The sequence below is a fragment of the Lemur catta genome, chromosome 14, assembly GCF_020740605.2.
Source record: "Lemur catta isolate mLemCat1 chromosome 14, mLemCat1.pri, whole genome shotgun sequence".
NCBI classification, from domain to species: Eukaryota; Metazoa; Chordata; class Mammalia; order Primates; family Lemuridae; genus Lemur; species Lemur catta.
Window position 1 is genome coordinate 18,448,474 of NC_059141.1, and position 14,691 is coordinate 18,463,164.

Here is a 14,691-nt window from a genome sequence, read left to right on the forward strand (position 1 = left end):
GATATACTTAAAAAGGTCACATGAAAACAAAAGAGCATTATGGTATTTTGAACTTCCTGTTATAGCCAAGATGTAATAGCTTGAATCAGACCAATCCCCCTGTTGAAAACAACTGTAATACTCAGGCAATAACATAAAATAACTGTTTAAAAGGCCTTGAAAATAAACTATGCACAGAGGACTCAAGGGGCTACAATTCACACAATGAATTGAGCTCCATATTCCCAGGGTTTTATTTCCGAGTCTGTCAACTCCTGCTTGGGGAAAATATTTTCCTGCAAAAAGTAGCAAGCACGTTAAGCCAAGGAGACAGAAGTTTGAGTTTAGTGTGTACAAAACAGCTAGGACTTTAAGGGCAAATATTCCAAATAAAGAAAACATGTAAAGTGGGAATAAAATAGTTGTTTGCAATTCAAGACTTTCACATTGCAAAATAAAACTTCAAGAATAGCAGCAGAAATTAGCAGCCACTGGGAGATGAAAGAGCTGAACTACACAGTGATTTCAGCCACTATGCAATGCTAGGGACACAAAAAGTGGGGCAGTCCTATTCATAGCTTTGTTTGAGACCTCAGAACACTATGTCATAACAGTAAGGGAAAAATTGACACACAGCAATTCTAACAAATTCTGCAGCCAAATTTCACCCAAATAAAGTTTTGTATTCTATCAGCCATCCAGAAGAAATGATTGTACAGTTACGATATAGGTAGCATAATCTAGACTCTCTCTATATTTTTGTATTTTGTCTGGAATCCAAACAAAAGTAAAGGCATGCAACAAAATATAGGACTAAAAGGAGAGAGGGAGAGAGAGAAATAGACAATAAAAATTGATACACAGATGATTCACATTTCACGCAGATAGGCATTTTAAAATAATGATAATTAATATGTTCTAGAAAATAGAGGGAAAATGAATAATGCCAGAATCCTGCAAGCTATAAAAAATAGTCAATTATAAATTGTACAAACTGAAAAAATATAGTTTGAACCTAAGAATTTGATAAAAGGATTTAATAGAGGAAAAAGCATTGTTTAACTGAAAATTATGTCAGATTGCTATAAATCAAATTGATGCTCAGAAAGAAAAAAGATGGAAATACAGAAAAGATTACAACAGTTTCAATACACTTCTAATTGCAGTCTAGAAAGAGTAGAGAGCCAAAAAGATTCAGAAGGAATATTTGAAGAAATACTGCCCAATAATTTTCTAAAACTGGCAAAACAGTTAAATAAATCTTCAAGAACAAAATAAGATACTACAATCATGAACTTCTAGCCTGGTGCCGTTACTTAATTAAGAAAAAGGAAACCTCATCAGACTAACAGTAAATTTATCAACAGAAAACTTACATATCAGAAGAGAATGTGATGATATAGTCAAAATGCTGAAAGAAAAAAAACCTGCCACCCAAGAATACCATATCCAGCAAAATTATCCTTCATAAATTAAGGAGGAATTAAGTCATTCCCAGAGAACAAATGCTGAAGGAATTCTTCAACATTAGAGACTGTGCCTACTAGAAATCCTTAAGGGAGCTGTAAACCTGGAAGCAAAGGGACAATATTTACAATCATAAAAACATACAAAAATATAAAACTCATTGGTAAAGCAATCATACAAAAGAAGAAAAAGAACTCAGATGGTACCGATATATAAATCCAATAAGCCCCAACAACAAAGTATAAGAAAAATAAGAAGGAAAAAATACATAGAAAACAACCAGAAAACAATTAAAAACATGGCAGCTCTTAAAAATCTACTCACTTAGCAAATTTCTAGTAGGTAGTGCAGTATTAGTAATTGTAGTCCTCACACTGTTACATTAGATTTCTAGACTTATTCATCTTGCATAACTGTAACTTCATACCCTTTGACCTACATCTCCCTATTTAACACACCCCCTCACTTCTAGACAAAAGAGTACAAACTATTTGATTCCCTTCCATCAAATAATTTCAAGAACAAAATTGATTTATGGTTATAGAAGTCAGAATAGGCATTATTTTTCTCAGGGTGGGAGCACATAAGTGTTAATGATGGGCAATGTACAAGAAGTCTTTTGGGATGCTGAAAAATATTTCTGTCTTCATCTTTGTGGTTGTGTGTGTGTGGTGTGTGTGTAAAAATAAAATCACTGAGAAAAAAATATAATTAAAATTTTGACAGTCTTATGAATGTAGGTTAAATTTCAGCATAATTGTTAAAATATTTTTTAAAATGCTAACAAGCATTGTCAATGTTATTAGACAGGGTTTTCTTCTTTAAACAAGCTTTAACAGCAATAGGTTGGAAAAAATGAGTATTTTCAGTTAATGACATTTTGCCTTAAATTGCTTTATTTATTGATTCAACTTTTTTCTTAGATGTAAATTTAGCTTTATGTGACATTTGTGGTGGGTGTCTATGATTCATCTTAGTGCTGACATCTGACCGTATTCAGAAAGGCTATTAACGGTGTCATTCGCTCATTCAGCAAACACTTGCTGAATGTCTTCTCTGCACCTGCATGGTGTTATGGACTGTGGCTAAGAGACTGATATATGACACGACCCCCAGTTTACAGAAGCCTAATGGAGGTGATGGATAAGTAAGACAGATAATTAGAATAATAAAAGTGCAATGTCAGAATAGGTAGAGAGTGCCAAGAGAATATAGAAAAGAGATACTGTTTACCTATTTAGAACTAGAACAACAGCATCAAAAAGTGTATTACAAGATGATCTCCATAATGAGGACCATTAAAAGGCTATGGATACATTTCAAACATTTCCTAATATCATGCCAAGACCTGGAAGATGATGGCATAGGACATGGCAGGTGGGGACTAAGAATTATACTACAAAGGAGGGCTGGTAGGCACCAGGAGGCCATCAATTTTGGCTTAAATCTATGGTAGCAGATATCAATGAAATAGAAGTAGATAAGTAAGTCTAAGTAGATAAGGCAGCTAAAATAAGGGAGTTGGATTAGAGATAGAGGAATGCAACAAAATATTTTGATTTAGGGCCTCTACATAAGTTGAGGACTTGGATAGCAGACATAAATCACCAATTTAACAATGAACCAATTGCCTTCTTAGATAGGGGCTCATTAAACCATCCCTACTAGAACCACAGCTGACTTCAGAAATAGAGAGGCATCAGCCAACAATGTGACTCATATAGGTACACCTGGTGAGAGTAACTGAACAGTCAAAGGATGATGAGCACATTCTAACTGTTTTTCATGGCAAATAATCATGGATCTACATCCAGGCATTTAAGTTTATTCATGTCTTTGGACAGTATAGCATCTCCACAGGATAGACTGCATGTGTTAAATAAGAGGCATATTAAATAAGAGATTCTCTTTGACCTTTTCTAAAGTTAATTTTTCAAACTGCAGACAATAATTGAAGTGGATAAACAAAAACTTGGTCTCTTGCCCAATATACCGTTGACCTACTAGAAGCCTGTGAGGGTGCAGATTGGTGATGTAGCGTTACATATAGAAGACTAGTTGGGCAAGAACTAAGAAGGCTGTAGTTAATCCCATCCTTTCAATTTGCTTCCAAAGCAAAACTTCTGCATTTCAACACGTGTTCTCTACTCTTCTTTTTTATATCTTCTGGGGCATGGTAGTCTTCAAATTTTGTTTTCTTTCTAGCTGGAAACAAATGGATTTAAAAAAAATTGAATGGATTTTTTAAAAAATTGGATGGATTTTAACCCCTTGTCTTTCATTTAGAGAAGTATGTTGAGGAACAGTGTCAATTGAAGTTGGTATTTGAAGTATGAAACTACTTCAACAACAGCTAACCTGTCATATAAAGCAGCCTTACATGAGGAAGTTGATATAACTTCCATTTTACAGATTAGGCAACGGAGATTCCAGAAGTCAAATGGTAATGAACAGCTAGTGAGTGGCATATGTGGGATTTCAAAGTAGGATTTTGACTTTAAAGTTTAGAATTTAAGCCCCAAACTGTACTGCCTCCAAGGACCAGGGGCAGATAGACACAATAAACTTTGTGCTTTTGATCACCTCTCTTTCTTTCCTTTTCAGTGCACTTTCGTGCCGCTACCAGAGATTAACATGCTGTTGAGGATATCTGACCCAGAAGCCTGAAGTATATCTGCTCTTTGTCCAGATCAAACAGAGAAATGGGAAGTCCTATAAAGTAGTTGATGTCTGTCCAACTGTGCTACTTATTCTTTGATTTATTTCCTCCTTTTCTTTGCAAGATACTCTTTGCTCAGAGTGAGAAGTCCCAAAGTTCTTGTTTTGCAATAGCTATCGCACATTTTATAGAGTTGTATTCTGCTGGAATATTATGCCCCAGAAATCTACTGAATTTGGCTTTAGTATTAGCCTCGTTTATCTTGGGATCAGTTCTTTGTAAAAGAGACAAAAATAACCAAAGAGTTCTTTATGTTATATAGAAGCTTTTAGTTGTCCTATCATTGGCCTTTAAAGAATTTTTGGGTAGCTTTCTGTTTCTTTTGTTTCCTCTCCTCCAGTCAGTATTTCCAAAGAAACAAAAGTGAAATGTAGCTCCAACTTTAGATATCTTGAGTTTATTTTTCCTATTTGTACTTTTAGTGAAGTTGGACTAGAAGATGTATAATGAAGTTGGTTTTATGATTTACTACATCAAAGCCTTTTTATGCTGGACTTACAGTCTAGAGGAAGACAGGAGAGAGATTATAGAAGCTACATTTTACAGTTTTTATATAATTTTAAGACTATAATGAAGTTATATTAATGCATTCTAAGACTTTTTGGTAAAGGTATATTTTTAAAAGTCTAATAATACAATCTTTAAATAAACTTAGTCATAGTGCATTTTTAATCTATTTCACTTAAGTATGCATATTTAAATGGGAAATATATATGCATATATGATTTCACACAATAACAGTGATATTATTTCCTACTTCTCTTTTCCTATTTAATTATAAAAACCATCCTTTGAAAATTTAAATGATTGTGTAAGGAATGCATAATAGCTAAACAAAAATAATGTGAAATTTTAATTCATGTATACAAATTGGAAACAGAATTATACTAAATGGGGGGGGAGAGCATAACAAAATTCTGTTCTAAGTTTTGTCTCTAACTCTATGACCTTAGATAAATTTCTTTTTATTCTGTAAGATGCAGGCAAAAACTGCCCCCTACCTATCTTTTGGAGCTCCTGCAAGATTTATTAAACTAGGGGACAAAACAAAACAAAACCTGTTTAGAGATCTGATAAGATAGAAGTTGCATAAATACAGGACAGTTTTGTTATCTCTAAGAGGTATCCAAATTGAATTAACTTTCATGACATCCTTATGAGTCAGGTACATAATCTTAGCCCCATGTTTACAGATACGAGGGCTTAGGTTCTTCTGTTAGAGTCACTTAGATTGTGTATGTGACAAGGGATACAATTACTGGATTCAGACCTAGGTACCAGTATTTGCTGGTACCTGAAAATATTTCAAAGGTAAGTTTTTAAAAAACCCCGCCACCCCCTTGGCAGGCAATGAGAATAGCCTACATATCATTCTCCTCATTTTTCTTTCTGTGGTTTTTCATGAAATTGATCTGAAATGCAAGATACCTTGTTTCAATGGTACCCAAGGGGAGCCAAGTATATTGAAAGACATTGTTCTAATGATGAGGCATTTAATGTGCTTTAGTGCAAACTGAAGCCAAAGTATCCATCAGAAATGGAGAGAACTAAGGAAAAGGGAAAGAAGAAAAATCAACGTGACAGTTCAACTATAGCTAGCGCAGTAAGATTATGTGAGGAGTGAATATGCCCCTCTTAACCTTACTCCCCCCATACCAAATAAAAACCAAAAAAAATATTGCTAACTTGTGTCCAAAATTGCTTGCTCAATGTTACTAAAAATGATTCAAAGTGCTAATTATTAATACATTGCCTGGCACATAGCAAATCATCCACAAGTGTTATCTGTTATTAGTTGAATGTGGAGTAGAAACAGTATTGCATAAAGTCAAGTACATACTAGGAATAAGGATGCCTATGTAGAAGACTTGCCTCTTGCACTAAATTGCTGTGTGATCTGGATGACAGTTGCTTAATATCATCTGTAAAGTGGGGAAAATGTTAGTAGTACTTAGCTGAGATAAACTATGTTAAAAAAAATACAAAACAAAACCACATGAGTTGGCACATTTAAACTCTTTAGTATAGTTTGTGGGACAGAGTACACATTTGATTTTATGAAGTATTAGCTACCAGCTACTCAGGTGTCATTTGGCCAGTCAGCCATTATTTATTAAGCACTTAATGAGCTAGGCACTGAGTGAGATGTTGGGGGAAGAAGAGATTAATAAGGAAGATATGGTCTTTATCCACATGTAGAGTTCTGGAAAGTTATTAAGATAAAACAGGTTCATGTAAAATAATTGAAGGCTGTAATATATACTAAGAAGGAACTGATGAGAGACTGATATAGAAAATGTGAAAGAAATTTCTTTTTTAGGTAGGGAGTCAGGGAAAGTCTCTCTAAAGATGTATATTTAGAGTGAAGGTCTCAAGAAGAGGAGTCAGCCATGAGAAGGGTGTGTGGTGGGGAGAGGGGAGCATTCCAGGCAGGTGGAATAGTATGCGCACACAAGGGCATGAGTTGGAAAAAGATAGGCACAGTGGAGGAAGGAATAGCCCAGAATGTCCGGAGCATACGGGTGAGGGGAGAGAGTACCACCAGGTGTGACTGAGGAATGGGCACCCGACAGGCCATGGTGAGGAGTCTGGATATTGCAATGGTAAGTTGACAAAGGGTATTAAGCAATGACAAGAAATTATATTTTTTTATACTTTCGAAAGACTACTTTTGCTGCTTTGTAGGACAAAGTTTTCAAACTTTTTTGATTATGCACACCAATCAGCATACGGCTCGAAAATGTTCATATTCTTTCTTTTTCTTTCTCTGTCTCTCTGTCTGTCTGCCTTTCTTTATATATATATATATACACACACACATACATATATGTATATATATATAGGCACATACACATATACATACAGGCACACACAGGTGTATTTTTATTTATGTTCATACTATATTTAAAACTATATATGACATATATGTTAATCAGTCATTAAATATTACCAAGGATAAATTTTAACCTTTTGATTAAAACTAAATATACCACCAAGTTCTATTATTTTTTTCTTGCAGAAAACTGAATCACCTTGTGGTGCTATCTGGGTACTTGTACGCTACTTTGGAGATGATATTGAGAGAGAAGATGGAGCAGAGCCAATGTAGAGTAGGGAGAGCAGTAAAGAGGGTGTTGTGCTAATCCAGATGAGATATGAAAATACCTTAGACTAAGGGGGGCATAGTTCTCATGTGCACAATGAAAAGACTCCTTACTGGAATGAGAGATCTATGTTCACCACTGGCCTGTAGTATCAATTATTTTCTTAATAAGTGATCCATTCTTATTGTATTATATTAGTAAAACCTATTGGGTTGTTCAGTGGGTTGCTGGACTGAAAAATCTTGAAATAGACTTTCCCCCATGCCTAGCCATTTATTGTAGTCTTCTGGAAAAGGAGCATTATTTAGGAAATCACTGATACTTTCCTCCTCTACTTGTTGACAAAAGTCAATGGGGAGAAGAGCCTTAAGATATAAAATGAATCTATGTATATATAAATATATTAATACAATACTACTTGGAACCAATTTCATTCATATTTGGGTAACTTTCTCAAATGAATAATTAAAATACATAAGAATTCACATTTATATCACTTTTTCTCAAATGAATAATTAAAATAAATAACAATTCACATTTGTGTCACTTTTTTCTCAAATGAATAATTAAAAACTTGCCTGCTCTTTATGAACTCCCAGCAAATGTACCACAAATATTTTCATTTTAAAGGGATAATTCTGACAGGTGTGTTTGAAAAGATGGAAGTTGCAAACTCTGGGAAAGAAAAATCAACAGTACTTGTATCAGTTTTCTTTAGGAAGAGCTTCATTTTGAAACCAAAATAAATTTTGGTAGGGCAATAATACACTCAACTGAGAAAATTTAAATCCATGAATTTCCTCTTTTTCATTTTGCTTTTTCCAGTCCTATACTTGGATGAGAATTTATTTGGTTTCCAATTCTTTAATCTGGGTTTCCTTTCTTGGAGGAATTCCCACACACTTATCCAGACTGGAAAGAAGGTTAGCAGGGCATAGAAAGAAGTCATTAAGCAAATGATCCTGCAAAGCTCTAAAAACCCTTCTGAGGAGAGGAAAATGACTGCCCTGGGTTTTGTCAAAGAGCACTTGCAATTTGGGGAGGAGAGTGGATCTCTGGCTCTCTTCTCCTCCATCTAGAGGCCATAGCCTGCCAGACACCGTTTTTGTTTTAGGAGGATCTGGGTTTGAGTAGTAAAGGTGCTTTTGGAAGAACAGCCTGTCTCTCTCCTTCAATGACAAACAGGACACTCTTGTCCTTTTAGGTACTCAAGTTTAATGATTGAGAAGACTTCCCTCTTTGCATTTACACTTTGTCTGCATTGGTCATAAGAACAATAATTTAGAACAATCTTTTTATAATACCTCTCTGGGTTGGATTGATAGAAGTCTTCTTGGACAGCATTTGAAAGGGTTTCATTGACTGAAGACTAATTATCACTCTACGTTACTTTCAAGTTGGCCTTATCACAAACTCAGAATTCAGATTTTTCAGTGAGGTTGTTATCATTCTGTATGTGAAAATAAACAAAAAATGTAATTAAAAACTGGAATTAGTACTATTGTGTTGTGTATGTAATTCATTTAGTCAATCAGTAAATATTTATTGAATAATTTAATAATTACCAAATACATAAGAATGTTATTAGGTACATGAAGACTGTAAAGAAATTTGAAGGCATTTCAACCCTTAGCAAATTTTCTGTATGGATTGAAAGATTGGATTTTGAGAAATTCTTTGTAGTTCACCTGCTATAAATCTTCACCTGAACTTATGAACAGTAGCAGGGGCTAGGCAGATATTATAAGCATACCATTATAGGATTTTAGGAGTGGAAGGGGTTTTAAAGGTCATCTAATGTGACCATTCAATTTTAAAGTATAGGAAGCTGAGAAATTGTGACTTGTCTGAAGTCCCACAGTAAACCAGTGGCAAAGCATTCAGCACAGACCTGTTAACAGGGATCTCAAAGCATGTGCTAGTAGCACTGGGCTAGGCACCACATAACACAGGATAAATACAGTACTCTGCCTCCTTTCCTGTATTTATTTGATATGCAGATGCATAACAGACTCACAACAAGTATTTATTGACTTAATGACTGACAAATTTCCTTCTGTGCAGTGAGGGTACTGTGCCAAACACTGAAGATAAAATGGCAAACAAAATAAACAGATCACTTCTTCCAAGTTGCTCACGATTTGATCTTCCTGTCCTTAATGAGTTTGGGGACTCTTACGGAAGCCAAGATACACACACACACACACACACACACACACACATATGCACACACACACACAGTTAGGGGAACATTACATTTAGGAAAATGTTCTCTTAAACATGATTGCCTGTAGGAAGGTTAGGTTCAAATACAGCGTAGTGGTTTAGGAGGTCAGGAAATGAATCTAAGCGTTCTTGTTGATGGGAAAAATCCCCCCAAACTACACACACACACACACACACACACACACACACACACGCGCGCACGCACGCGATCATTTAATTACATCACTCTCTGCCGCTGCCTTTCTGCCTTTCTGGGATCTCCCTCAGGCTGGGACACGCAGGCTCTGCTCAGGGTAAGGTGAACTCACCGAGAACAAGAGAGGCAAAGAGCAGGAGCCCACTCAGCCCCACCTCCTAAACTGGCAAAGATTCCAGAAAGAGAAAAAAGAAAACAGCAACAGAGACTGACAGAAAGCGTAGAGCAGGAATAAGAAGCTTCCTTACACAGCCACCGCCGCTGGAGCCGGGGTTGGCCGCCCCCGCGGGCAGGGTGCGCGGACTCCTCGCGGGGACCGGCGGCGGCGGGGGCGAGGGGCGGCGGCGGCGGCGCCCGCGAGGCCGAGGGGGGTCGGCGCGGGGGGCGCAGCGCTCGGAGCCCCGGTGCTCAGCAGCGCAGCTCGGCAGCGGGACGCGGCGCCCGAGCCCCGGCAGCGCCCGCCCTCGCCCCCGCGTCTTCCGCCGGCGCCCGCTCCGCCGTGACTCCAGTCCGGCTCCGCCCCGCGTGGCGGCGGCTCGCTCCGTGCGGACCCGCGCTCGGCACAAGCCCAGCCCGGGCGAGCGGCCGCCACCTGCCCGGCGCCGCCTCCCGCCCCAGCGCGGCCCGACTTGGATGGAGTTGGGGTCCTGAGCGCCTGCCCCCCGCTGCCCGCCGGCGGAGAGCCCCGCGCCACCACCTTCGCTCCGGGACCCCGTCTCGGCTCCTCTCCGCTCCCGCCATGGGAAAAGTTGGCGCCGGCCGCGGCTTCCCGGCCGGGCTGAGCGCGCTCCTCGCCGGCGCGGGGCTCTTGGTCCTCTGCGCCCCCGGCGCCTGCAGCAGCGGCTCTTGCTGCCCCCCGCCGCACCCCAGCTCGACCCCACGCTGGGCACCGACCTCTGGGGGCTTTTCTCGTCAGGGGCTGCCAGGCAGGGCTCCTGCCACGCCCCTGCCCCTCGTAGTGCGTCCCCTGTTCACGGTGGCCCCCGGGGACAGAGTGCTGTCCCTGGAGCGGGCCCGGGGCGCTGGGGCGTCCGTGGCGGTCGCAGGACGCTCTGGCCGGAGGAGACGGAGCGAAGGGGATCAGGAGAAAGCCGAACGGAAAGAGGGCGCGAGTAGGAGCCCCCGGGGAGTGCTAAGGGACGGAGGGCAGCAGGAGCCTGGGACTCGGGAGCGGGACCCGGACAAAGCCACCCGCTTCCGGATGGAGGAGCTGAGACTGACCAGCACCACGTTTGCGCTGACAGGCGACTCAGCACACAACCAAGCCATGGTCCACTGGTCCGGCCACAACAGCAGCGTGAGTAGAATGGGACTGAGGGCAAAGGGATGGGAGATGGAAAGGGTTAAAGTTGGCTGTGTGATCTGACAGAGAATTTGGGGAAATGGGGTTTCTGAACTTGGACTTGGGAGATGCTGCAAACTGAAGTCTTCACTGCCCACTTCCCTCAGGAGTTAATGTTACCTACTAGGAGACCAACCTCCCCTCTCTTCTCCTACCAACATCACCAGAGTCCTCTCCAAAAACCAAAGCTTCAAACTGAGCAGGCAAATCCTATTCCTTGTTGCTTCGGTGACATTGGTGTGTGGAACTGAAGACCAGACAAACAGAGGGGTGGGTGAAAGTATGAATGCAGAGATGAAAGGGTTAAATTTCCAGGCAGGCTGACATTCCCTCAAGTGACTTTCCCTTTATTGCTAGACCTATGGAGTGGCTCAAGTATCAAGAAGACATATATGTAGTCCTTTTATTTTATTTTTATGCAGAGCTCCTAACCCCTTCTTCCCCAGGAGGGAGGAGACTGCGGTGGAGGATAAGGTGTTCTTTAGTTCATTCTCTGTTTTAAGGGACCAAATGGATGCGAGTTTTAGGGCAGGAACTCTCCAGCATCTTCTAACAGCACTAGCGAGTGTGTTTTGAGAACTGGGGCTTTCCAGCCTGTGAATGAGCGGTTGTTCTCTGGCACGATCAGTTTTAGGAAGATCAGATATATCCCAGTGACAACAACTCCCTGTTCTCCCTCATTGCCTGACCTCCTCTAGTGAAGAGCACAAATAAAGATTTAACATTCCCTTTATGAAGGCAGGGAAGAGATTGCTTGATTCCAGGAGGCTGGATTCTAGGGGACTTAGGATGCAAGTCTGTGAGCTTTGGTCATATCAGGGAGGGTTTTAGAGATTTGAATCTGAGGGAGCTATATTGAACCTAGAAACTTCAATGAGCTGAAATAGTAAAGGACTAGCTTTGATGATAATAGCTGAAGATGATTTAAAAGTGTGGAAACTTCTCTAGGCAGCAGACAAGAAGAACCTAAAAACCAAGGATGGGTAAAATGGGGGGGGGGGAATCCAAGTTACAGCTTTAATCAGGTAATTGAAATTGAAACATTTGTAATATGCACAGTCTATGCAGCCTGGTGCCTTTCAAACTGTTTTTGTTGTGATGTAATTGCCAGAAACCTTCCCAGAGAAGTACCACTCTAGTAAGTCGTGCTCACTGTCAGCTTTTTAATGAAAGCTGTGAACATTTTAAAATAATAGTCTGTCATTATGAATTCCTTGGGTACATAGGTATAAACTGTATTAAGGCAAAGCATAGTAGATAATATTTTGTACTGATGTCTCCGTCCTGAGAGTACTGGCAGGATTTTCCCTGCAATTCAGCTTTCATGACAGAGGCTGTGATTTTACGTTTCTCACGAGTGGTTTAATCAAATAATTGAAGCCAAAATTCTTTCCATTCAAGTTCTGGAGACCGTTGTCCTCATTTCCTACCTTAACTGTTATATCTATCATATCATAGCCACTAAAATTAATCCTCTAATTTGAACTCGAATCTCCTTAAACTGATTGAATAACTTTCACACTGCTCTAAGTGATTAACTCAAAGCTTCTGGCTTTAAGGGAAATTTTGAAACACATGGAACATGGTAGATCTTGTTGTAGTGAGAAGTAAAAGACTTTGGACTCAAAATATTTCTGGGTTTTAATGTAATTCATGCTGTAAAATATCACTCACCTATTAGACCTCTTTTTTTAGTTCATCTCTTGAAAGATCTTGGAAAGAAACAGAAAAAGAGAGTACATCTTTGGCAAATTTTAATTTCCATTTAAGAAGTGGTGCCAAGCACTTCTAGCCTTTTAAAAAATAAAATAAAATAAATGGTGCTTGTAAGTCCAGTAGGGCTTAATAGGGTCGAGGCTTAGGACATGCAAGTAGGTCTGAGATAATGCAGGAAATAATCAAAGTTGTGATTGTTAAAGTTATGATTACTCAGATTATGTTAACTAATGAGATGAGATTTCTGCCCTCTGAAGTCTATTATTTGAAAAAGACCCCTCCTCCCCTTTTCTGTCCTGTTCATTGCTTTGAATAGTTTGTTTAATGTGTAGATACAGATAGTAGAGGAAGGGAAATAGTCATTATTCAGATCCTCCCAAACAAAGCCAGTCTTACTTATCTAGACCAGACTCAGGACAAAGTTTAAAATGTTTTTTAAAGGGAAGGAAGGCAGAAAGAAACTTTTTTGGCAGTTTTGTGCAATGGGAAAGCAGAGTGGAGACCTGAATTCTAGTTCTGCTTCTGTGCGATTTAACCGAGTCACGTTGATTGCCTCCTGAATGTGGATTTCCTCCTTGCTAAAGTAGGGGCAATGCCTGTCATATTAATTACAGAGAATTACAGGCCAGGATATACATAAGAGGGAAGTGTGACTGTAAAGTCCTGTATACCTATTTGCAACTCTCATAATACTTTACCTTCCCCCAGAGTGGGAAATGCACTAACCTAAACCTGAGGACAGGATCGAGGGCTCTCATATTTTCACATCAAGATGCCCTCCCCTACAGATCTGCCCTCCAACCCATTCAGGGCCCCAGGCAACACACATCTTCTGAATCTGTCTCACCTTTAGCTAAAAGCCTTTGCTAAGAGGAGCCTCTGATTACAATAACACCTGCATTCAAGGTGCAAATATATGATAATTATAGGCTGCCTGTCAAACTGATGAGGACTTCTGGATGGTTCACTCAGCTCTTTTCCTGCTCTTTCCTGCCCCCTCAACTGTTGGGCTTGTATGGCTGTATAAAGACATGACTGTTTTGCCTCATCTGTGGGTGTGAAATGATTCCTGTATGCTGCAGTCTCGCTTGATGGAAACTGTTGCTAGAGTTGGTAGAATACCTGGGGGGATCTTCTGGCATGAAAGGTACTGGGTATGAATCATTTGTCATGAGCTTGGTGTCATAAGCAAGAACATATTGTTCCTACCCTACTCATCCCAGGCATGCTGTGCCCTGATCTAAATTTATGTAGTAATCCTCAGAGTGTTAAAATATATATTTGCTTTTATATGTATGCATAATGGCATATCTATTTATTCCTTATTTCCAAAGAATTTCAAAGTGCTGCACTCATCAATCCTTATAAAATCCTTGGTTGATGTTAGGTAGGTGACAAGTGTTAATATCTCATTTTCATATTTTTATGCTAAAGTTAATTTGAATATTTCAATTCACCACTCTGCCCCTTTCTCACTGGCAATAGTGTTATAAGATTTATTAACAGAGGCTTTACTTGATTTATATTTTGCCATCGTGATATCTTTAATGTCGCATTTATGACAGAGCATGAGGGTCTGGTTGATTTCCATGTACCTCTTTGCCTTTAATTGTTCTGGAACTTGACGTTTATTCTCCAACCTTAGTGAATATATTGAGTCTCAACCTGGGCCAAGTATTCAGGGAGATGCCTTACATTCACTCAATTTTCACAAAAATGTTGTGAGTAGGTATTATAATTTCCATCACATAGAGGAGGAAACTGAGGCTCTGGAAGGCTAAATGAATTGCCAAATAGATACAGGATGTCAATTGCAAAGCAGAGACTGGCACCCAGAATGATCTGACTCCAAAATATGGCTTGTCCTATGGACCTTAAAGTAGGGGAGAAAAACTCAGACCTTTTGGAATCTCCATTTTAAATAACCCTATCTTGAGCTGAT

At 39.5% G+C, this 14,691-nt stretch overlaps 1 protein-coding gene across 6 annotated transcripts in view; it reads left to right on the top strand.

Moving 5' to 3' along the window:
• Window positions 1-10,253: 10,253 nt before the first annotated feature.
• SORCS1 (sortilin related VPS10 domain containing receptor 1) overlaps window positions 10,254-14,691 on the top strand; it is a 459,027-nt gene continuing 454,589 nt past the window's right edge. For all 6 annotated transcript variants that reach the window (XM_045568059.1, XM_045568058.1, XM_045568062.1 and 3 more), the window contains exon 1: window positions 10,254-10,988. In XM_045568059.1, coding sequence (XP_045424015.1) covers window positions 10,431-10,988 — 558 coding nt within the window. In that variant the 5' untranslated portion in view covers window positions 10,254-10,430. The remainder of the gene's footprint in view (window positions 10,989-14,691) is intronic.